Source organism: Pseudonaja textilis, chromosome 2 (assembly GCF_049901715.1).
Source record: "Pseudonaja textilis isolate UNSWEBS1 chromosome 2, rPseTex1.2, whole genome shotgun sequence".
NCBI classification, from domain to species: domain Eukaryota; kingdom Metazoa; phylum Chordata; class Lepidosauria; order Squamata; family Elapidae; genus Pseudonaja; species Pseudonaja textilis.
Window position 1 is genome coordinate 80,265,294 of NC_141991.1, and position 24,785 is coordinate 80,290,078.

Sequence of the window (24,785 nt, forward strand, 5' to 3'; positions counted from 1 at the left end):
ATGTGCATACAATCTTATTATTTTTAGTTCTAAAAATACACATGCAGCTGCCAGCTCTGCTAGTTTGTGCTAGAGTCTCTCAGATGCTTCTAACCTTATAATGCTATCCAACTGGGCCACCTATCAGACTGGGAAACCATAGATCAGACGCTTGAAATTGTCTATGTAGATTCACAGGATAAATGTTTTGCAAATTCTCAGTTGCAGGTAAATGGTTAAGGTGCTAGGCTAGAAAAAGGAAGGTTTGGGTTCTAGCTCTCACTTTGGCATGGAGTGTCAGCTTGGGAGCCATTTTTCTTTGAGACTTCGAGGCTGCCACATTCAGTGCCTGGGAATTTGGGAGGGGGATTTCAAGGAGTGGTGGAAGATTAGCCACAACAACATTCCTTTCTCAGAAAGTCAAGGACATGTTACCCTGCAGCTGGAGGAGAGTGACTGGGCATAGTCTCCAGTTGGAAAGAAGTAACGATTGAACCATATCATGGACAATTGGGTACAGGGGTTGGATTTTGTGTTTTCTTTGGGCTAGGGAAAACCTAGAACTCTCAAATTTGGGTTTTCCCCTGATGTGCCAATATGACATCTCTAATAAAATGGATCTTTGGTAAGATTCTCGGAGGCTTTGGAGGTTGTTACTTGGAATGCTGACATGGAGGTCAGTTAGGTGAACTTGTGCCACACACTCTCTTTTAAGTGAGATCAGTTTCAGAGTCTGCTGGCCAAAAAAACACAACTCTACATTGCATTTTGCATTGGACAAACTTTGCTGTAATAACTAGGTGAGCCCAATGCAAAATAAGTGGACTCTGCAACTAAGTGGAGCAAATGCTAAGAAAAACCAGAACAAGGCAGCATTTTAAATAGTTTAAACTAATCTCTATTCCCCACAAATTTTAGACGTATTTGGAGTATTTCCTATAAGCTTCTTAACTCTCAGATCCTTTCCATGAAATGAAAAGTTAAAGTAGCTATACTAAAATTTAGTTTATACAACATGTATAGCTGTTGAAAACAATAACATTGGTGACAATAAGATAGTGTGAGAAAAATAAACTTTCTCTCCAAGATATCCAAGATCTCTCCTGAGGCTCTGTTAGGAACAACTAATGGTGTCTGATAAAACTCTTCCTTTGAATTAAAAAGAAAGTGCTGTCTGCTCATTTATCACTTTCCTTTCACAACACAGTACTTCCCCCCCCCTCTTTTTTTTTGACACAGCTTAACAGCTTGATGGCACTTTGAAGAAAAGGTTTGTGGATCTTTGTGCAAATGCAGAATTCAAATGCAGCAGGTTTGGACCTGTTCACTCTGCACCCACTAAATGGAAATCCTTCTGATTTCCTGTACTTTGCCTTGGGATTTGGTTCTCAGCCAAAAATGATATATAACCTGGTATTCAAGGAAGCATGTACTTTAGTTGGCAATGCAGAGGGAAAAAGCAGGAAGTAGGATGAAATCACAGTTTCACTGCTTTCTTTCAGCTAGAGTGACCACTAATTTTCTAAATCTAGTTTTCAGAAGTGGAGTGCTGCAAGTCCATGAATCAAACCAATGGCAGCCATAAAGCGAAAAACAGAAAATGATCAGGAGAAATGCATTCTTGGTCTCAGTACATTCAGTAAATATTCCACTGACAATGCACACATCATTTTCTCTGAACATACAAATGCCCCAGTGTCCTTTATTGGGAAAGATTAGCAAATACAGTAAGATCCCATAGATGCTGCTAGTTGTTCCTATGAATGGGATACAATCTGATGCCTAGCCATCCTATCTAACTCAGTAGGAAGGGCAGATACATCCTACAGGCAATCCCACAAGTCATCTGGCCCTGTGCCCTCTAGAGCTTTAAAGATGATAACTAGCACCTTGAACTGTAACCCCACAATCATTCCATCTAGCTTGGGTTGAGTCATAACCAGTTGCACAACCGCTCCATCTCCAGGCTTTTATAACCTTCAGGCACTGAGACAGCACCTCACACCATCACATAGCCAACACTGAGTGAAGATGTATAAATGGGTACCACTTGCCTTTTGATTATTGTGAACCCCATGCCATTGGATGACCTCTCCCAGTGGTTTCATAGATATGTTAAATAGGAGGGGAAAGAAACTCAAGCACTGACACACCACTCATAATAGGGGCAGATAGACCTCTCCTTCCCCACCAGTATTGACTGGTACTAAGCATGGAGAAAAGAGGAGAATCACTGCAAAATAGTGCCTCCATTGCCAATTATTGCAGCTGGTCCATCAAGATACTATGGTTGATGGCATCAAAAGCTGTTGAGAGATCCAGAAGGACCTTGATGGACCTACCACTCCATCCTGAGTCTCCCAAAGGTCAGCCACAAGAGTAACTAATCCTCTCTCAGTACTATAACCTGGTCTGAATCACGACTGAAAAGAGTCCAGATAATACAGAATATAGTAACAGACTTGGAAGAGAATTGGAAGTCTAACACCCTGCTCAAATAGGAAATCCTATACCATTCCAGACAAATGGCTATCCAATAATTTCTTTAAAACTTCCACTGGTGGAACACCCACAACTTCTGGAGACAAACCATTCCATGATTAATTGTTCTCACTGTCAGGAAATCGCTCCTTAGTTTGATCTCTCTTTGATAAGTTTCCATCCATTATTTCTTTTTTTGTTCTCAGGTGCTTTGGATAATGGGTTGTTATCCTCTTCTTTGTGATAGTAGTCCTCCCATATTTGAGAGGCTGTCATTTCACCCCTAGTCCTTCTCTTTGTTAGACTAACATACCCAGTTTTTCATTCATCATATGTTTTGGCCTCCAATCCTCTAATCAACTTAGTTGCTCTTCTCTGCACTCTTTATTAAGTCTCAACATCTTTTTTATATTGTGATGAATGTATAAAGCCCTACTGAGAAATGGAAATCATTGGGGAGCTTTTTTATTTTTGAAGGAGTGAGGCCATGTATTAAACTATGCCCTGTATATTTTCTGCATTTCTTGGCCAATATAGGAGTTTTAATTTGAAAGCAGCTGGAACTGCCAAGATTGGAAAGCTGGATTAAGCCAAAAACAAATTGGAGTATCATGTATAGGAAGGTAAACTGGTTTAAACAATTGCACTGAAGCACTAGAGGAAGGAAACTAGGGGTGATGTAACAATAGTGGTGACTGAAGCGTAACAGGAAAACAAAAGGATAGACATGAAATCATCCGTTTGATTGTGAGTCATGTGTGACTTTAAAAAAAAAAGCATACATAGTCTCTCCAACATGGAACATTCTCCTTACAAGAGCAGTTCTAATAATTTTCTCAAGGTTATTTCCATATATTTATTTTAAAAATGCTGTCTATTCAATGGACATGCACAGAAGTCCAGTGAGTAGGCAAAATGAAATGATCTTCATTCATTATTTTATAATACAATCTGGTATGTGTCTAAAAGTTATTTCCACTTGGCACAAATCAAGTCATGTTCCTCTGTCTTCTGCATTGTTCAGATAAAACTTACAATGGAGATGGTGTTAGACTTCCAGAATAAAAGAGAGGAACCCGCCCTACTTTACATTGAGGAGGGCTGTGTGGAGAGAGTTTCCTCCTTTAAATTCCTGGGAGTCTACCTCAGTGAAGATCTCACCTGGAAAATCAACACAACCCAGGTGGCCAGGTGACAGCCGTGGATAGAAAGACACTAGAAGGTGGTGAGCACAGCACAAAACATCGTGGGCTGTTCCCTGATACCACTAGATGACATTGCTGGATTCACTGCCTTGGAAGAATGAGGAAAATTCTCAGGGACGACTCACACCCCGGTCAGCACTTCTTCACTCTCCTACCATCAGGTAGGAGATATAGAAGCATAGTCAGCCACACCAACAGGCTGAAGAACATTTTCTACCCGTGGGCTGTCAGACTTCTGAACAGAAAATAACTTCATGTCAATATAGTATGGTAGACCTGTGGGGCCGGCGCATTGTGAAACAAGGTCACATAGTGTAATAAGATTGGGACTGGGTTGGGGACTTCTGTCCTCACTGTGAGTTGTGTTGGGGGGGTAAATGAAGGGAGGCTCAGCCAATCTCATTGTACACATGTTGTACTCTGACAATAAATGTAATAATAACAATAGAAGGGAAAGCATGTGGAGAAGGTTTGGAAGTGTTAAATATGTTTAGCCTGGAGAAGACTCTGGGGAGGTATGATAACTGTCTTCAAATATCTGAAAGGCAGCCATGTAGAAGATGGGGCAGAATTGCTCAGCATTGTTCCAGAAGAGAGGACAAAAAGCAATGGATGTGGATTACAAGGAACTACAATTTAGCTGAACTTAAGGAAAAATTCTCTTAACAGTGAGAGGTGTTCAAGGATAGAAGAGAGGTGTCTCAGGAGATGATGGAATATCATTCACAGAAGGTTTTTAAATGAGGACTGGATGGCTATCTATCACAGATGCTGTAACAGTGACTTGGTTGGAAATTGGAGTAGATGTTCTCCAAGATATAGTACCTTCCAACCCCATAGAACAGGGGGAAAATTTGGCTCTTAAATGTTGAGAATTACAGTTCCCAGTCGTCGTTATTAATTGTGGAAGATTATTAAAGGCAAACATTCAATGAATCCTGGTTTCTAGGATGCAGCATGCCTTATCTCATGAGGGAGGTGTTCTTAAAAATGTGCTTAAAAAGTAAATCTTTTCAGGTCTCACTCAGTTTATATCTGTATAGGAAGGGGTAATGTTAGAGCTTTCATAGGGTAGTAAACCAATTCTGTCCTATGGCATAATTTCTAAACATGAAATGTAACACTTTACATAAATGTACAAAATAGAAATATATGTGAAGTTGTCATTTATAGGGAAGAACAGAATAGGGCATGCAGCGAAAAAAAACGGGAAGGAGATCATAAGACTAAATGACTCATATTCTGATGCTAACTGGCAAATTCAGTGTTTGGTGCTCCACCCATATAAACCAGATCCATATGAAGCCTGCAAAGATGTATATATTTGCTGGCAGCTCAGTCTAATCATAAAAAAAGGTTTCCTAGACAAAACTAGCTGCTCCTGCTTCTATTTCTGCTTGTTCTGTTTTCATTCTACTTTCTTCCACTTCCTTTATATATTTACCTCAACTTTTGTGAAACAAAAATAAAATATTAAAGATATTTCTTGAAACAATTCTGATCTGATCCATCTCAATGGGAGCATAATTTATGATATGAATCTATATTTTCATTGTTTGAAAGTCCATATATCATGTTGGAGTGCGAAAATAAGAGTTCTTTGTTTCTCTCTATTTCCTCATTCTCAGTAGACTTATTTCTTAGTTATGATTCCACGGGGTAGGAGGATAATGATATCCATATCTTTTTTTTAATTGTAGTAGTGGTGTCTGGGCAAGGATTTTCAGTGGAAAATTTGCTAGGGGGGACAAATTTGAAACAGCCCTTCTTCCTTTCTGATTTTTACACGTATTCCCTCTCTCCCTACTCTATTCCATCCCACCCCACCCCCATTGTAGGAGAGTGTTAAAATGTCAATGCCTAGAGAAAGATACCTGGCATTCCATTAAGTACAGTTGATCTCTGTGTTTCAATTATAATGTGATGCATTTGGCCTTGGCTTAGCATTTTATAATAACTTGGAAAATAGCAAATGTAATAACAGCAATTATTTGCATGTAACTGCTTATACTAGTCTTCTGACATGCCTGTTTCAAAAATGACATACTGCAAAATTGTAGCTAATACTTAATGACTTTTTCAACAGAATGAGTTCCTCTAGGAAAAAAAAAATCACTTGGAATGCTTCCCCTAAAGTGCTACTGTTTATGTAATGAGACATGATTACACCACAGCATGTTTTCAAGGAGAGCTTCTTCAAATAACAAAATATGGCTAGGGATAAGATACTTTTCAGCGGCTTTGCATATAAGCTTTGTAATATGTGGATGACAGTTCTAAGAAATATAATCAAAGAGTTGATTTGCCAGGAGCTTTGATCATAAAACTCTTCTCCCAGACCTACATTGCACCCAATCTAGTTTTCTTCAAGATAATATTATTACAAACAGCTTGAAAATAATGGAGACTTGGCTTTGTGCCAAGATCTGGGGTTCCAAATGTGTGCAAGGACCTGCTTCTTGGTTATATTAGTGATTTTGCTGGGTGATTTATTTTTGACTACAAAGCATTTTAATTTTTCTATTTTTGCAATTGTTATTATATTTTAATTTTGTTTGCCATCCAGAGGCACTTGTTGAGATAGGTGGTCATATAAATTGAATGAATGAATGAATGAATGAATGAGGCAGGTAGCTAAAGCAAAATAAGATAATGATAGTTTTATTAGCACTGTTTGGAGAAAAGCTGTCTTTAGTTCTTGCTTTATTTCAAAAGAAAGCAAGACTCTTTTCACTGAATTCAATGGCTTGATTGAATTTGGAGAGTTCATGATTTGTTTTTATACCAGACAGTCTTTGTATTGCCCTGTTGTGTAAATTGCCTGGAATTTATATACTGAGGTAGCATTCAGGTTTGAGTGAATAAATAAAGAACACAACAGAAATACTTTGGAAGAGGCAGGATTCTCTACCATAGGTCTAGAGCAGGGATGTCCAACCTTGGCAACTTTAAGACCTATGGACTTCAACTCCCAAAATTCATCAGCTAGCATATCTGGCTGGGAATTCTAGGAATTGAAATCCATAAGTCTTAAAGTTGCCAAGGTTGGACATTCTGCTGTAGAGAATTTCAGAACATCTAGATACTCTTGGGTCAATTCCCATAAATAAAGACAATTGTAGCAACAGATGACACATATCACGCGTGCACGTGTGCACACAAACACATGCACACATTCAAATTCTAAACAGATCTGTATGTTTTATTTTATTTATTAAGATTACATATCTACTGGGAGTTATCCTAGTGCAATATCATATGTTTAACATGACAAAAAAATTTCCCCTTTCAGCTACTCTTGAGGTGGCCCTGACTGAGAATTTTGAAAATTGAAGTTTACACATCTGGAAGTTATCAACTGTTGGGAGACTGAACTATACTATATTATATTACAGTACTGTATATAGTATGCAAATATAAGCATAATTATATTTTAGTCAGCTACATTGCCCAAGTAATCAAGCTAGTGTTTTATTTCACATGGAACAGAGATGGTGAGAAAACACAATTATTGCAAAGAAGTTTGGTGCTACAAAAGAAGATTCCTTAACCCATAAGGATTTAAGACTATAAAATAACGTCAAATTTATTCAGAGCTTTGTTTTTCCCCTTCATTAACCTCTAATTCCAGGAGTGATTAACACATTTATTTTCCATTTGTATTCCTGGAGTTCACTGCAGATGGATGAGTTTCAGCAGAATGTTTACTTTTCCAGAAATGCAGTTTAAAATGACAAAGCGCAAGGCCTTCATTTAAATTATTTGTGCTATTTGAGAAAAGTGGATTGTTGAACTAAAGTGAATACAGTCATTAATAACTGGAGCACAGGCTACACAGCTGTAATTATCACATTCTCGCTGGATGTTTCCCTGAAAAATTCATCTGCATTTACATATTAATCTACACAATAAAAGAGCATTTACTTATCTTTTGTTCTCATCTGTAAACAGCAAGCGTTGTACATGTTTTTGCAGCTTCCCTGCTGTTAGCAAACCAACTGCTTTAAACCCTACTAGTGTGTTTCACAGGATCTACTTCATTTTGTATGCTGAGGAACGTTCAATTCCATGAATGGGATTGAAAAGTGTAATGAAGAGGTATTGCTTAGTATACATATTTATTTATTTATTTATTTATTTATTTATTTATTTATTTATTTGATTTGATTTGATTTGTCAATCACTTACAAGATAATAGGGATAAGTATATACATCGTTATGAATACATGAAATGGGTACGTATAAGAAAAACAAAAGAAACAATAGGACAGAGATGGTAGGCACGTTGGTACGCTTATGCACGCCCCCTACAGACCTCTTAGGAAAGGGGTGAGGTCAATAGTAGACAGTCTAAGGTTAAAGTTTTGGGGGTTTGGGAAAGAAACCACAGAGTCAGGTAGAGTATTCCAGACATTGACCACTCTGTTGCTGAAGTCGTATTTCCTGCAATCAAGATTGGTCCGGTTAACCTTGAGTTTGTATCTATTGTGTGCTCTTGTGTTGTTATGCTTGATGCTGAAGTATTCATTGACAGGTAATTCATTGCAATGTATGATTTTATATACCATACTTAGATCAGACTGAAGACGGCATAATTCAAGGTTTTCTAGGTCTAGAATTTCAAGTCTGGTGGCATAAGGTATTCTACAACGAGTAGAGGAGTGGAGAACTCTTCTTGTGAAACATTTCTGGACTTTCTCAACTGTGTTAATATCAGATATGTAATGTGGGTTCCAGACTGATGAGCTGTATTCAAGTATTGGTCTAGCAAATGTTTTGTATGCTCTAGTAAGTAGTGTAATATTACCAGAGAAAAAGCTACGTAAGATTAGGTTAACAACTCTTAACGCCTTTTTGGCTATGTAGTTATAGTGGGCTCTAGCACTTAGGTCATTTGAGAGAGTACTCCAAGATCCTTGACAAGAGTTTGGATCATCAACAAGGTCTTGACTATTCAGCCTGTATTTTATTTTCTGATTTTTTTTGCCAATATGTAGGACAGAGCATTTATTTGTTGAGATTTGAAGTTGCCATTTGTTTGACCATTCTGATACATATTCAAGGTCTTTTTGAAGGGTAGCAGTATTGTCTGTTGTATTGCACAGCTTTACATCATCAGAGAAGAGAAGGCATTTGTTCTTAATATGATCACAGAGGTCATTTATGTAGAGTATGAAGAGAGATGGTACTAGAACACTGCCTTGGGGGACACCACTATTGACAGGTACAGTATTTGATAGGATGCTCCCAATTTTGACCATTTGTTGTCTGTTTGACAGGAATGCTTCTATTACTATGCAGGTGTCAAGAGATACTGTAAAATTTTAGTTTTAGGAGTAGTTTGTCGTGTACCGTTGAATCAAAGGCTTTACAGAAGTCTTTGTAGATTGCGTCTATTGCTTTGACCTGATCGAGTTGTGTCATTCATATGTTTTTGCAGTGTAAGAGTTGAAGATTACATGATAGTTTTTTCCTAAAACCAAATTGTTTATTAGAGAGTAGGTTGTTTGTCTCTAAGTGGAGGATAATGGACTGGTTAATAATTCATTCCATGACTTTACAGGTGACGCAGCATAAGGAGATTGGTCTGTAATTTTCAACTAGGCTGGGGTCTCCCTTTTTGAAGATGGGGATGACCATGGCTTGTGACCAAAGTTTTGGCAAGGAGCTCGTCCCAAAAGATTTTTCAAAGATTACGCTTAGAGGTTCTGCTATGGCAGTGGATAGCTTTTTTAAGAAGTAGGCACATATTCCATCTGGTCCAATAGATAGAGATGGTTTTAGATTGCGTAGTGCTTTTTCAACATTGTCTTCTGTAAAATCGATATGTATTAGATCTTTGTAGTTGTCTGTGGTTCAGCTAGGAAATACTGGGCATGATCCATTGCTGTTTACAAATACTGAGCCAAAGAATGTGTTAAAGAGGTTGGCTTTAATGGTGTCGTTGTTGCAGTCTTTACCATTAGGTCCTATCAGAGGTGGGATGGACCTTGAGTCTATTAATTTGTTGTTTACAAAATTGTAAAAAGCGTGGGTGGAATTGGTGCTTAGAAGGTTTTCCTCTTGTTTAATGTGATAATTGGTGCATTCAGTTTTTATCTGGTGGCATAAATTTTTGTATCGGCTTTTGAAGTTGGCAATGTGACCATATTTGTTTTTCCGCCAGAGTGATCTCTTTTTGGATTGAAGTTTCCTCATTGTTATGGGTAATCTGTTGTTGTTTTTTTGTTTTGGGAGTTGTTATTGGTACATATAGTTTGATGACTCTTTTGACTTCAAGTAAAAATATGTTGTAATGGTCTTCAACAGTATTACATCCAGTGAATAGAGATTGCCAATCAAGGGATGAGAGATCATTGTCTATAAGATCATAGTTGCCTTTTTTGAAGTTATAATTGGGGATTACGTAATTGTGATGATTTTTGTGTGGACGTATGTTGAGACAAAAGTCAATCATATTGTGGTCACTGTTGGAAAAAGGTTCTTTAGTTTGTATTCCATAAATTAAATTCAAACTATTGCAGAAGATGAGATCGAGGCAGTTGTTAAGTCTAGTATTGTTGGTTACTAGTTGTTCCAGTCCCAGATTTGTAACAGCATTGTAGAAGGTTGCATGTATGGGTTCAGTTGTACATTTGTTTAGGGTCCAGTTAATATGAGGTAGATTGAAGTCACCAAGAAAGATAAAAGTGTGTGGGCAGGATGTTCCCCATGTTAGTAATGAATTTAGCTTGTTTACATGTTCGATGTCATAATCAGGTGCTCTGTAACATAGTAAGAATCAAAATGTGATATTTAAGGATAGTTCACAGATGATAGTCTCAGGAAGGGCAAGCTCCTGGGTAACTTGGATGTTTTTTAGATGTAAGGACTTTTTATAGAAGATAGCAACACCACCTCCTCTGCGAATTTCATGATCTGATCAGTAAACATGATAGTCTCTTACTGTGGTAATGGAGTCAGGGAAAGATGCATTGAGCCATGTTTCACAGACAAATATGATGTCGAATTTAACATGTTTAGTAAGAGGAGAAATGCAGGTATTTTATTCACAAGGCTTCTTGCATTGAGTAGCTTGCATTTAATTGGAATTGAGGTAGTTAGGGGCATGCGTGCCTAGTGTTGGGTGATGGTGGATTGGTTGAAGAAGGATTGTGGTTGAAGGTTAAAGCTGAGTTGCAGGTTGTGTGACTTACTTTTGATACAGTCAGCACGGTAGTCAATGTACAGGTCCTTCTCTCCATTGTCTAGACGTTTTTTGAGTTCTGTGCGGAGTACACAGGAGCGGGCACATTGCTGTATGATTAGGTCAGGGTGAGAACGGAGGTTCTTATGGTTGGTGTTGCTTTTGGCAAGTGAATTTGTAGTATAAATGAATTTATGTTTGCTTGATTCATTTTTGCAAATGACCCTGCAGAAGTGTGGGGCCACAGAGCTGTCTCTGTTTTTGAGCTCTCGGCCAATGCGGGAAATGTCAAGTGTTTCATCAGGGGAGATGGTTGATGCTTGATAATCACTGATGATGTTTCGGACAGCTGTGATGTCAATATATTGTTATGGAAAAGCTTATAGCCTACTCAAAGACAGTAGTATTTAGCCAACTGGTGTGGTAAAAAGGAAATGGCATTCTTAACCACCGAAGTAGCTCATCCTAGCATAAAACACAGGAATCTAGGCTAGCCCATCTCCGTGTACATAGTAATCTGATTTTCACCAATACCCAGACTACAAATCAAAGATAATAGATTTACAAGTGATTAATATGGCTTTTCTCAGTTTTTAATAATGCACGATGGACAAAATCAGCAATGGTTTATTGGGACTACATATACAGAGGTCATCTTAAGCTTTCAGTTAGTTCCATATGAGGCCCTTCAACACCTAATATACATAATCTCCATTCATGTCGACAGAAATAGAAATCAGGGCCAACATGGATGTGGAGAGGGTAGGATTTTAACAAAAGAAAATGAGACTGGTTTTGAGGGATTAATTTGTGAGGGTTTCTTTTTTCTTTTAATTAAGATGTGATTATTTCAGGGCTTATGCTACTGTTTTTCTTTGTTTACATCTCAACATGGAAGGAATCTCTGCTTTATATTTCATCAGTCAGAGGGAGCCCAAAGCTTACCAAAAAAAAGGTGGGGGGAATTCAGGAGCCAGAAGCATTTCAGGAACCACGAGTTGCCCATTATGTATGTTCTGAAAAGCATGGGATGATGGATTTTTTTTTTCATTGCTAGAAGAAGCGGTATCACACAGAGAGATTCAGTAAAATATAGTACTTTCTGTTAAGGAAAACAAGCTACCATTTTTTTTCAATGGAGAGTTAGTATTGCCTAAAAATAATCTTTAAAGCTCCACCTTCTATAGTAGAACATCAAAGGAATGGCAGAATTATTTGTTTGTTAGTTCATCTGTCTATTTATATCCCACCTTTATTATTTTTACTAATAACTCAAGGTAAAGAAAACATACAACATACTTTCCTCCACCTATTTTCCCCTCAACAACAACCTTGTGAGGTAGGTTGGGCTGAGAGTAAGTGGCTCAAGGTTACCCAGTTGCTTTCATGGTTAAGGTGGTCTCTTCCGTTCTAACCTGGTACCTTAATAACTGACTCTACCCTTCAATAATACCAAAGCATTTCAATGAATTACATTTTAGGCTTTATTAATTGCTATATGCTGTATGTATATTCTTTTCATCCACCTTCTCTTATTGCTATTCAATACATGACAACCCTGTAGGAGGAAGGAAATAAAGCACTAATAAGGTTTCCATTTCATTGGGGAGAGTAGTGAAAGACCCATCAAAGAACATCAGCTGTGCTTAACTTATGATCCTTGTAGGTTCAGATGCACGGACAGCAGGACAACAGCAAACAAACATTCAGTTTTGGCTAAGCTAAGGAAATTGACCCCAAAATAAGCATACCACCCACAGAAGAAATGTTAGGAATGTCAGAATGCCCTTGCAAAAATAGCGTGCATGTTCTGATTTCATTAAACATGCATTGCAAAGTCTTGAAAAACAGATGGGCTGAGATCTGGAAAACAGCATGATAAACAACTAAGAACCTTCAAGTCACATGAATTTACATTAAGGAGAAAAAACAGGAATTGACTCCTACAGCAGTTGTTACCTAAAATTCCCTCTTTAGTCACTTTTCTATAAGCCAGAAAAAGACCACAGGGATTGTCAATCATTCTGTCTACGTGCAGTCAAAACTGATTTTGAACTGGGAGAATTGGAGCATATTCCATAAGCCAAACTGGACCAGGAAAGAAACCACAATTTACAAATCTTAGATGCAACTTCTGACCTCTAGTGGTCCCACGTAGTTTCCGCTTAGTATTCCTGTAACCAAAGCAGTAAAAAGGGAAGTGACTATTCTGGAACAGAGGTTAAAAAGCACATCAAAAGGAAATTGTAAGGAAATGGCAATGAATCAGATGTGGAGAAAGTCAGTGTGATGCTCCACTTCACCGACAACAACTGTGGTTTATAACAGGAAATGAAACTACACGTCATATTGACAGAAGAGAAAAGTGCAGGAGACAGGATCATGGGTGCACATGGTTGGGTGGGCAGACTCAAGCCATTTCCCATTTTCTGCAGCAGATGTGCTGATGTAGTTTTACTAAGATCTCAGAGACTCACTGTATTAAAGAAGAATCCTTGATGAAGCAACCAACTCACACGAGATAAGAGGCTTCCCACCCACTACCAATAATAACAAGAAGATTAGATAATAATAGCAACAGGATGTTAGTGAGCTATCTCCATAGCATGCTATTGAGAACCACCATTAAAACAACTTTCTTCCGTATATTAATTTCCAAGACGCATTATGCTCAACATAGTTATTCATAAGCAGGGTTGGGTTCTTTTTTTTAAAAAAATAGTCAATTTCAGATATTAATGCTACAAGCATTATGATTTTTTTTCAGAATTTTGAAGAACATTGTATTTTCTTCAAAATTGAATATGACTTTGGAAATGAAATGAAAAAGAAAGGACAAGCTTACACCAAGGTATTTGATTAATAGTAGAAGTTTTGGTCATAAACTTACTTGTTATTAAAACCTCCATCGTGTTGTTGAAATATCACCTTGTCCCAAAATTAAGAAGATGCGGCAATAGATGCTCCAGATTGTCTAAATTTAATAATATATTAAAGGATGAACTGGTTCCATACTTTTGGGGTAGATGTGCTAGTTTCAACTAGCTACATGTGTTCCAAAAGCTACATGTAGGCGTCTGAAGGCACATTTGAGACTACTTCAGCTGTATTGTTATCATTTTCTTCATATTTCCAGATGTCTCTAGGAGCTCCATGCTCCCACTTAGGGCACAATTCCTCCTTCATTTCCTTCCATCACAGCAACCCTGCAAGGTAAAGTGACTTGAATGAGGATCATTTAAGCCGATGAGGGCTTGTTCTGCCGATTGGCCCTGGAGTCCCACCTGACGGCCCATCTCTGCAGCCTTCCACCTTTCCTTTTCCGACTGCTGCCCCCAGCACTTTTCTTCATTTAAGAGCCATGGTAGCACAGTGGTTCGAATGCAGTGTTGCATGCTAACTCTGCCCACAGTCTGAAGTTCGATCCTGAAGGGGCCTCAGGGTTGACTCTACCTTCCATCCTTCTGTGTATATTCCTCCAAGTCAATTTTAATTCCAACATGCAAATCCATGATGTTTTCTTGGCAATGTTTTCTCAGAAGTGGTGGCCCTTGCCTACTGCTTAGGTGAAGAGAGAGAGCTTGACCCAAGGTCACCTGACTGACTATGTGCCACAGATGTGACCAGTGATAGGATTCAAAAAATTTTACTAGTAGTTCTGTGGGTGTGGCTTGGTGGGCATGGCAGGGGAAGGATACTGCAAAATCCCCATTCCGTCCCCACCCCACTAACCTGCTTTCTGGCTCTGTTCTCCTGTGCAGGGCAACAAAAGAAGACCCATCCGGTCAGCTGGGACTCAGGAGGCAGAGAATAGATGGGGGCAGAGCCACTCAGAGGTGGTATTTGCCAGTTCTCTGAACTACTCAAAATTTCCGCTACCGGTTCTCCAGAACTGGTCAGAACCTGCTGAATACCACCTCTGGATGTGACCCCGCCTGGTTTCTAGCTCAGAGTCTTTAACAACCACTGCACCAAACAACATTATATTCTGTAATGTGAAGTTGGCATTCATCCTTTCAAAAAGTTGGCAGATGCCTAAAGATTCAGAAGCCGCCAGGACGAAGGGATGGGAACAGCTTACAGTTATTTAGCATGAGCAGCTGCAGGACTTTTATTCAAAGAACACATATTTTTCATTATATAAGGCTATACTTTTTCCACATGTGTTGACGGAGTTTTCAATTTGTTTGGTCCAGGAAAGGGCAAAACAATTTTTAAAAGGATAAAAAAAAAAGTGGCAAAAAATAGAATTTTTCTTCCTTCTTTTAAAATATGTGCTATATTTGGAACCATTTTACAGGAAATGTTTGCTAATCAATAACTGTAATAAAGATTTTGATTCCAGGAAATAAAAAAAAGAATGAAATGAAACTGGAAAATTTACTGATCTCTGCTACTGTTTATTCCATTGCAGTTTTTTTTAACCTTCTTAGTTCTAGCTGCAATTATTATTATCAACCTTGTTTTAAAAAGCACTAACAGATTTAAACAATGTGGTGGTTATAACTCTGAGTATTATTACTGGGGAGCAACTGGGAAAGCAATAGTATCCTTATGTTGTGATCTAAAAACAGACTTTTGTAGCCCATTTATAATCAAGGATGCTGGACCGAACGGACTATCTTGTCTGCAAATTTTAGGAATAGTAGCCTCAAAACATATGGAATATATTAAGCAGGGAAAGGTATTTGATCTGATACAGATGGGATGTTATATTCTCGATGTTTCTGGGGATTTGAGAGGCCTCAAATGTGTCGACTCTGAATCATGCTGTAAGAAATTACATCTTTAATAACTATTGTTCATGGGACATTTCTTGTGATTTTGCAACTTGGCTTTATTGTGTCAACTTTGCTGAAGTATCTCATGTACGCTTTCATCATACTAAAAAATTCCAAGTATGAACAAGAGTCTCTTTGCTCTAAAGTTCTGTGTCCTTATAAGTATGGTAGTTTGATCCAAGTAAAAAGCTTGACAAATATTACCACCCTGATATCATACAATTCAATATTTGTGAGGATTCTTTGCCAGTATAGTGTCTCTGGACAGATTTATGTTTATAGGAATTTCTTATTATTCCCTTATCCAGAGTCACAGTAAGAGTACCCAGCCCATATAGCTGTTCTTCAGAATAATCTACAGGAATAAAAAAATATCAGTATTTACATTTAATTACTTACTACAAATAATTCTGAAATAATTTTAGTGCTTCCAAGAAAGAGATCTGAAGTATTTTACATTCTTATTGTAAACAATCCCGTTGACTTCCTTGGAAGATACATACTGGGAAAATGACCTTTTTCTGTCAAGGTTTAAGGTAAACATATTTACTAAGAATAAAATGATTTTCCTTCCATTAAAACTTCTAAAAAAAGTTCTGAAAATATTTTGGATCACTATCTTCTGACAGGAAACAATGATGCAAATTCACATTGGAGGTTCTAGAAAAACAATTTATTTGACATACATTTAAAACAGACAAATCAATAGATAGATAGATAGATAGATAGATAGATAGATAGATAGATAGATAGATAGATAGATAGATAGATAGATAGATAGATAGATAGATAGATAGATAGATAGATAGATAGATAGATAGATAGATAGATAGATATATTCGATCCTTTCAATATTCTCCATTAACCCAGGGTCCATCCATATCTGATCTATTCTGGACCAAGAGTGGTGGGGGTTTGAAAAAAGGTATATTGTTTTTTATTTGGATTTAATTCTCTCCACACATCTTTCAAGTTAAGTTCTCTTACCATATTATTAAAAGATAAGGGAGTATTCTCCTTTCCTTTTTTTTGGGGGGGGGTGGGGGGGGGAGGAAGTTCTATAATCTTTATCGTCTGGGACTGCATTATAGTCTCCTACAATGCATACGTTAGCATACTCAAATTCTGTTCTCTTATGGTGAAGCCTACTATAAAAGTCTTTTTGGTTTGTATTTGGGGCATATATTGTGACTAATAACATCTTTTTCTGGTTTAGATATATTTTTATAAAGAGCATTCTCCCTTCTTGATCTTTGTAGATTTGTTAATGCTGCAACCAATCCTTTACATATACTACAATACCCCCCCTTTTTTTGTTTGAAAATGCCAAATACATTTTACCCAAATTTATATTTTTAAGAGGTCTGCTTGATTGCCTGGAATATGCACTTCTTGGATATAAGTTATGTCAGCATTTTGTTTTTTGAGTTTCTCAAATATTTCTTTTCTTTTTGTTGATAAATTTAAACCATTGGTATTGACTGAAAATAAAGTGATTTCTCTATCAGTGTCACTGACTGTGGGAGGCATTTCTCATTTCATTTCTTGTTCTAGGCTCTCTTTTTCTTAGTCTGTTGCCTTCCCCTTCTTCTCTAAGATTTGGGGGTTCAGAGTGAGAATCAGATTCTTTTTCTCTGGAGAGTTGTTCCTCTTGGCTTCTCGTATTTAAGTCGTCTCTACTTTCTTGTTCTTCCTCGGGTCCTAGGTGTTGTTCACAAAATTCCTGTGCTTTTTCAATTGTATCAATTTTGTATTTTTTGTCCTGCCACGAAACTAAAAGCCCCTCTGGGGTGAGCCACCTAAATGGAATACCATTTCTAATAAGTTGAGTTGATAAAAACTGGTAGCCCCTTCTCTGCTCTCTAACTCTCCTGGGCATTTGTTTCAGTGTAACCATTTCATGATCTTTGTATACAAGTGGTTCATCTCTGGTGTTACTATAGAGCAGGTCTCGTGTTGTCTTCCTCGCAAATCGAATGTGAACCTCTCAGGGTAGTCTATGTCTCCTTGCATAGTGTGTATATACTCGGTAGATCTCATCTACATCATTTTCAATTTCCAGTTTGGGTTTCTGTAAGGCCACCGCTATCAGATTCGTCATAATTGCACGTAAATCTTCCTGTCTTCCACCACATTTTGGAAACTAAGATGAAATGATGCCTTCTCTAATTCATATTGGAGGTTCTTTTTTAACAATTGAATTTATCTGACTCAGAGTTCTATTAGAAATCTTCTCCCACCTTATATAGAAATGCTAGGATGAACTGGTAACTTCCAGGACATATAAATGCTGAGTTATAACCCTTTACACCATGATAATATGTGTATCTGTGTATCGAAGTGAAGAGGGGAAAAAAACTACATGTACATAAACTTGAGGGAACAAAAGGAAAGAGAGATAAGTCCTATGCAGGTGTTAAAAATGCTAATCTTCACCAGGAACAACTGTTTCAAAGGGATCTTTGCTTTCCAAGAGGAATGTCTAATGTTTTGCACATTCTGCCCATTTAAACATATTCTACTGTTCTCATCAGATGACCTCCATCCATAAATAATTATTTAGGAGAAACGTCTTGCTTTCCTATCAGTAAGGGCTGCAGTTGGATATTCACCTTAAAAGGTGAGGCCTCAACCTTGACGCATCCAGCCTGTGGGCCAGGAGTTGACAGCCTAAAGCATTGCACAAATGGGCTAAGAAAATATCAATTTGCTGAAGGAAACCTTGGGGCTCCAGGTGATAGTACCTAAGATCATATAATCATGTTACTTTTCTTCCCAGACAGCTGGTTCTGAAGGCCTCTGAGAAGAAAGGAGAGGAATCTAAGCCACTTGTGAAGGCCGCAGTGGTTAGAAATTGCAAAGGACACAATTAGTTTTGTGTCGCTCTCCAAAATCCAAGGTAGGTAACTGAGGTGTTCTAAAAAATATAGATAATACCAGTTCATATTCCTGATATGCATTTCCCCCCTTGATTCATAAATAGCTCTGTACCATTACTTGCAGCACTATTGCAGAATGGAGGTCAAAACAGCTATCACAATCAAAGTCTTGTCCTTCTCTATGTGTATGTGAACTTGATGCTGGTACAAGAGGGGTTGGACTTTGATATTTGAAATAATTCTAGACTATGGCTTTTTCTTTTACCAACAATCTGCCACCCTGAATAAGACGATGTTAACGACTAGCAGTTAAAGGGACAAACTTGTATTTATTGCACAAAGTTCCCCTAAAACTGGGAACAGTTATTATAATACAATTGCACAGCTCAAGATATGTATGTACATTTGTGTATGTGTATGTGTGTGTGTGTGTGTGTATATATACACACACACACGCACAGACATACACATACACACACACATATATATCAGAAAAACACAAAAGATAACAATTATGTACATTTTATCCAGCATATAATACATACCACCATTTACATAATTTAGAGAAGATGGAAAACAAGACAATTAAAAACCTTTTTTTAAAAAAATCTGTTTTTAACTCAACAGATTTTAAAAGGCTACATTGAAAAATCATGTTTCAGATTCCCCTTTCCCTTTGTTTTTGTTTTTTTAAACAATCTTGCATTTGCAAGTTAACAGTGGAAATAAATTTGTTAGCATTTATGTGCAATGTACTTAAATATTTTCAGCCTTAAAATTAAGACATATTAATGGGCATTAGAAATATTGCAAAAATCAAGATTAGTCTTGTACATACATTGTTCTGAACAGCATGATATGAGGTCAATGCTACAGTGCTGTTATTCTTCCCTTAGAAAAGAAATTAAAATCCAGATAGATCTATGCAGTACCTTGATATTTCATGTACCATATACAAGTTATCAGTCACAAGAAAGCATGCTCTCATGCCATACCTTTTGTACAGTAACTATTCCCATTACATAATTAGAATGAGTAACAAAATCATTAAAAAAAACAACCAATCCAACCAAATGCTTGGAATTGAAGGATAATGTTTAATTATCTAATAATTTTGGAGAAATTCATCAATGGTAACACTCATTACTTGAAGAAATTACCAAGGTTTCTTGTTAATCTAGTGTTTCTCAACCTTGACAGCTTGAAGATGTGTGAACTTCAATTGCCAATATGGCTGGTGGTGAATTCTGGGAGTTCACATATCTTCAATCAAGTTGCCAAAGTTGAGAAATACTGGCTTGTGCAAGCCTTTAAAATTGCCAGAGAACATATAGTTCACTACTGCAGTGGAAAAACTTCCCACTTAGAGCCCCTGCTTAAGAGTTCATCCAGGAAGCCATTTAAATGGATGCCTTCAAATCACCAATAGCCACCATCAAGAAAGATAAACAGAATAACTACATACGCAGCTGTCACACAATGCAGGAACAGAGAGGGAACAAATAAGCAAATTCTTCGCTCCAATAAGATTTCTTGTATTTTACAACATGAAAATAGCATACCAGAATATTTTAAATCCACTTGTACTGTACAAACACCTTTGCAGCCGAGAACAGAAGCCCTAAGAGGAACAGGAGAGCTGTAAGGCCAGGTAATACAGTTACAATCAACAGCTTAATATCTCAATACCGCAGGAGGAAAACTAAGATGGAACATCGTTTGGGATTCTAGCTTTAATTTGGAAATTAGAAGACAAATTGGCCAATCTATATGTGGCAAGAGCAGACTATCCTAGCTTACTGTGAATCACACAGGACCACTTTTAGATATGCAGTTGATTGTTCATCTTCTATCATTTTGAGTATTTATGACCTTCACTTCAGAATAATGAAGGAAAGAACATTGACTGGAGATAACAGAAGCTTACAGTATAAACTCTCCTATCCTTTGGCAAAAAATGTAGTCACAGAATCTGCTATGAAGCTTCAGTGTGAAATCCCCTGTGGGACTTAACATTTGAGTTAAAATTATGACTTTCGGTACTGCAGACTTTTATCAGTACGTCCAACACATTCATCACTTTTTCTCAACTTGGAAATCCTTGAAACCTGGTTTCTTTACTAAACATGTTCAAGGTGATTGTCTGCAAGATATATGGGGGTGAGAGGTGGGAGACAGATTTATGTTCAAACTGGAATGCAAATTATTTCTCAGTTGGGGAAGAACCACAGAAAGTATTATAAACCAGGTGTCCTTGACTATTGAAAAACCCTTTCCCCTTTCATAGTTGTAGCTTCTGTTTTCAGGCAGTCTTTTATATCCCATTGTTAAAAAAATTAATTTTAGCACAATTATAATGTAGTCACCTGATGTGAACCACCTAAAAACCTAACCATACATTTATTTTTGCTCCAATTTCCTTCTATTAAGATATGAGGAACAATTGAGCCCATGTTTGCTGTTCACTGGGGCTACCTTAATGACCAGCCCAAGCTTAATTCATTTTAACTGCAATAGGCAAATCTATGTCCACTTAATTATAACATTTAGTGCAGCCATTAGTGAGTGACATGTATATTAAAATCAACCTGAGCTCTAGTGTTCACATGTTACTTACTGGGGAGACAGCCTGATTTGCGAAGTTTCTATCTTTCCATTTGTTTTGAAGAAAAACAACGGCCCGACAATTTAAATACTAAACTCACCCACTTGCATCTACCACTGCAAAGGCCCAGAAGACTGAATGCTAATTTATGATTACACTGTTAGCTAATGTGTAAGTATAGGGATGAATTATATTTATATCTTATATCTTGCTACAATTTTTCAATGTTTGGAAAGCTTAGGGCATGTTAACAGGTAAGTGAAAGGGGAGGCAACATTTATCTGTGTGCTCCTATGAAAACTAAATATTGTTTTATATGGATTTCTATTTACTTCTCAAGTATGCTACTAAAATTGTTCCTTGATTGTCAAGGAACAAGCATTTGTAACATGGAAGAATAGCCTGCACATATTATTATGACTTCATTATTTTATCATAAACATTCAAATAAAAACTAAATTGTTATTTATTTTTAATAATTGCTTTCTGTAATATTAGCTCCAATCCTGCCTATTGCGGCAAGTATTTGAAAATAATGGAGTAAAAAAAAGTGAAAATGAAAAAGAAACAGACAAATCTTTACAATGTAAGGTAGTGATTTTGTCCATTTTTTAAAAAAACAAGAACACCACATGCTGGAGAAGCAATCAAGTAGTAAGAAGTAGGGAAACAGGGACCCTTTAAGGAGCAATAAGATTTTACTAGAGAAAATAGTTGTAGCCTCTGTCCAATTATTTAAAATTTTAAATTTGAATAGACTGCACAAGCTACTGTGCAATAAAATAAATGATCATGTGTAAAGCTGCCCTGAACATTCTCCAGTTGAAATGGTTTTAAAGTTCCCAGATGAATTTAAAAAGTAGGATGGTGTTTCCTCCTATTGATATCACAGACCTAATACAGTCATAGTACGTAGCAATAGCAATAGGAAAGTAGCTACAGAAGAACTGTTTTTATTATGGATAAGGGCAACGTGAATATAATTTGCGATATGCTTTCCAGCAAAGGCAAGGAGGAAAGACTCCAGCAATCTCCCAAAACAGACCAAAAGAAAAAAAAAACTCAACAACTGAAAGGCTTCACGTGTGTATGCATTAAGAAAAAATGTGATTTGATTTCAACTGAATCAAAATCTCGCAAAATAAAGCAAATCGCTATGTTGTTGAAAAGTATTGAATGTTTTTAATGCCGTTTCTCGAGGTAGTAAAAATGATTCAAAATAATATCATCACCCCCAAATTAAAAACTACTACACCTTTTGGAACTACAACTCCCCCAAAAGTCCATGTTGTCTGAGAATTCTTAGAATTGTAGCTGCAAGACATCTAGAGGGCTCCTCAGATTGATTTACAATATTATACGTTTATAACTTACAGGTCCCATACCAGAATTCTTTATTGCTTAATCATGACCAAATATGATAGCATAGGATGAAAGGGGATGGCACAGTTGCCTTTTCCCCACTTCATATTTCCAGATTTACTCCCAAAGACTGTAAGTGGGCATAGAGTGGTTGCCAGGGGACACAATTGGTTAGAATTTGTAAAACCCATTAAACTCCCTGGGACTTACTTCAAAGCAAATATGCATATGATTAGATTGTAAACCAGTTCTTAATAAGCAGGTTAGAAAAGAATAGCCTAATAATTAATACAATGCAAACAAATTGAGTTTTAAAGCTTAAAATTTGTCAGGATAGTTAAAGAATCCCCCCACCCCAGCAATTTAACTCTATTATAGAAATTTTACAATTTCTAGGGCATAAATTCTCAGTAATTCATTCTCTTCTGGATTTTTTTGAAAAAATATGCTGAAATTATTGGAACACTAATATGTAATAAAGCTCTGACAACATCCTCTTTTAACAAAAAGGTTTAACAGCACCTAGTTTTTCTTTACAGCATCCCAAATGAAGCATGATCAAAATTCTTGTTAAAAAAACTAACAAAATATTAAGAACATTTGTTCAGCTTTTTCCTTTTTTTATATAAAAAGCCCCAAATATTTGTTTTCTGTAGTCTTTACAGTAGTATTAACATCAGAAGATCAACAAGCATAATGTCAATTTTGCATCCACACACACACATATATGTATGGTATTCAGCTTTGTTCAGGTATTTTCCCACGTCATTATAGTTGTGCTTTTAAAGTTGTAGCAACTTTCGGCAGAATCTCATCTGCCATCATCAGGCTTCTGTATGGTGTTTGTCCAGATGAACACCATACAGAAGCCTGATGATGGCAGATAAGATTCTGCCAAAACGTTGCTACAACTTTAAAAGCACAACTATAATGATGTGGGAAAATACCCGAACAAAGCTGAATACCAAACATATAAATACCCGCCAAAACTTAAGAATATATATATATTGCTATATATATATATACACATTCATTCTCAATCAATATCAAGCATCCATACAAATATTACACCCAGGTCTCCTCCGATGGAAAGAATTGCACACTACGTTCCCAACTCCAACCTGCCATTAACAAATTAATTTCTGCACTTCTAACACAGTTGGTCACAATCCTGCCTGCCTTTAACAAATAAACATTTTGTTGTACTTCTAATGCAGTTGAATTGATTACAAAAAGAGCTTCACTGTTATGCCTTGTAAATATACTATTGATTGGCTTCAAACATTCGCTGGTTCCAATCCCTTGTACAAGCCCAAACAGCCCTTTGGAGGCCAGAAGGAGCTCTTCATTCTGGTGATCCTGTAATTCAGCAGTCTACAGTTACAATCATTTGGGCAATCCTTGTCCAAACCATGTGCAGTACTCCAAGCTCTAGTGTCTTCTTTAGTAATCTGAATCTCTGTTCCATTGGTTGGTTGGTTGGTTTTTAAATGAATAGGCAAGGGGGGGAAAGAGGAACATGTTTGTACATTTATGTGTTCACTTGCAGAGGCACATTATTATCAAGCTGGCAGGTTGTTCAAGTCACTTGCCTGCAAGCAAGAATGAGTCTGGAAAATGGAAGTTCGTGTCTGTTTCCTTGTCTTCCATTTTATAAAAATAGAATTATTGTCTTTGCCCTTTTGGTGTTTTAGAGAAGAATCTGGGCAACATATGGAGAGTGGGTGCTTGCTACAGCTGCCAATAAAGGGAGGTCACTGGATTCAATCCTACAAGACAAAGAAACATTATCAACAGCCACCCTGACTTGAAAAGTTCTGAAGCTCATTATGGTTTTCTCTTGTAAAAGTACTTATAGCTATGAAGGGACTGATGGTCACAAGAAGCAATTCCCCCAGGACCAATCTGACAACAGATCTGCTTTGCTAAAGATTTAATTGTTTCAGCTGTCTTGGAAATCAAAAGTGGACAGATACAATTCTGAACATTCTCAAGCACACAATTTTTGATCACTGGGTTTAAATTTGGAACTCTTTCTTAAAATTAGATATGAATAAATAGGAACCAAAGAAAAAGGAAAGCATAAACTAAGAAAAATATATCCTTTTGTATTGGCCTGATTTTATATGCTGCCTACAAATATAGCTTTAAGGATTGGCCTTATAGTAGATTCTTCTACTGCATAAGAACAACATATTGAGATATACTGTACATACAAACTTGTTCTTCCAAAAATTACCCTGTAATTTACCAACAGTCAGCTCTAATTGCTGCCCTTAGATAGATCCTTCTTGGTTTAAGTTATCT

The 24,785-nt window shown here is 37.1% G+C and overlaps 1 protein-coding gene and 1 long non-coding RNA gene across 6 annotated transcripts in view; one reads left to right on the forward strand and one right to left on the reverse strand.

Moving 5' to 3' along the window:
• Positions 1–24,785, forward strand: part of LOC148126928 (uncharacterized) — a 66,122-nt gene that overhangs the window by 15,292 nt on the left and 26,045 nt on the right. The window contains exon 2 of the long non-coding RNA XR_015741726.1: positions 18,412–18,531. This is a non-coding gene — a long non-coding RNA (uncharacterized LOC148126928). The remainder of the gene's footprint in view (positions 1–18,411; positions 18,532–24,785) is intronic.
• FNIP1 (folliculin interacting protein 1) overlaps positions 18,821–24,785 on the reverse strand; it is a 99,174-nt gene continuing 93,209 nt past the window's right edge. For 4 of the 5 annotated variants that reach the window (XR_015741725.1, XM_026696468.2, XM_026696467.2 and 1 more), the window contains one exon: positions 18,821–24,247. Coding sequence is in view for 3 of the 5 variants with exons in the window: in XM_026696468.2 (XP_026552253.1) it covers positions 24,169–24,247 (79 nt within the window). In the remaining 2 variants the exon portion in view is untranslated. The remainder of the gene's footprint in view (positions 24,248–24,785) is intronic. The other variant, XR_015741724.1, reaches the window with a different exon arrangement.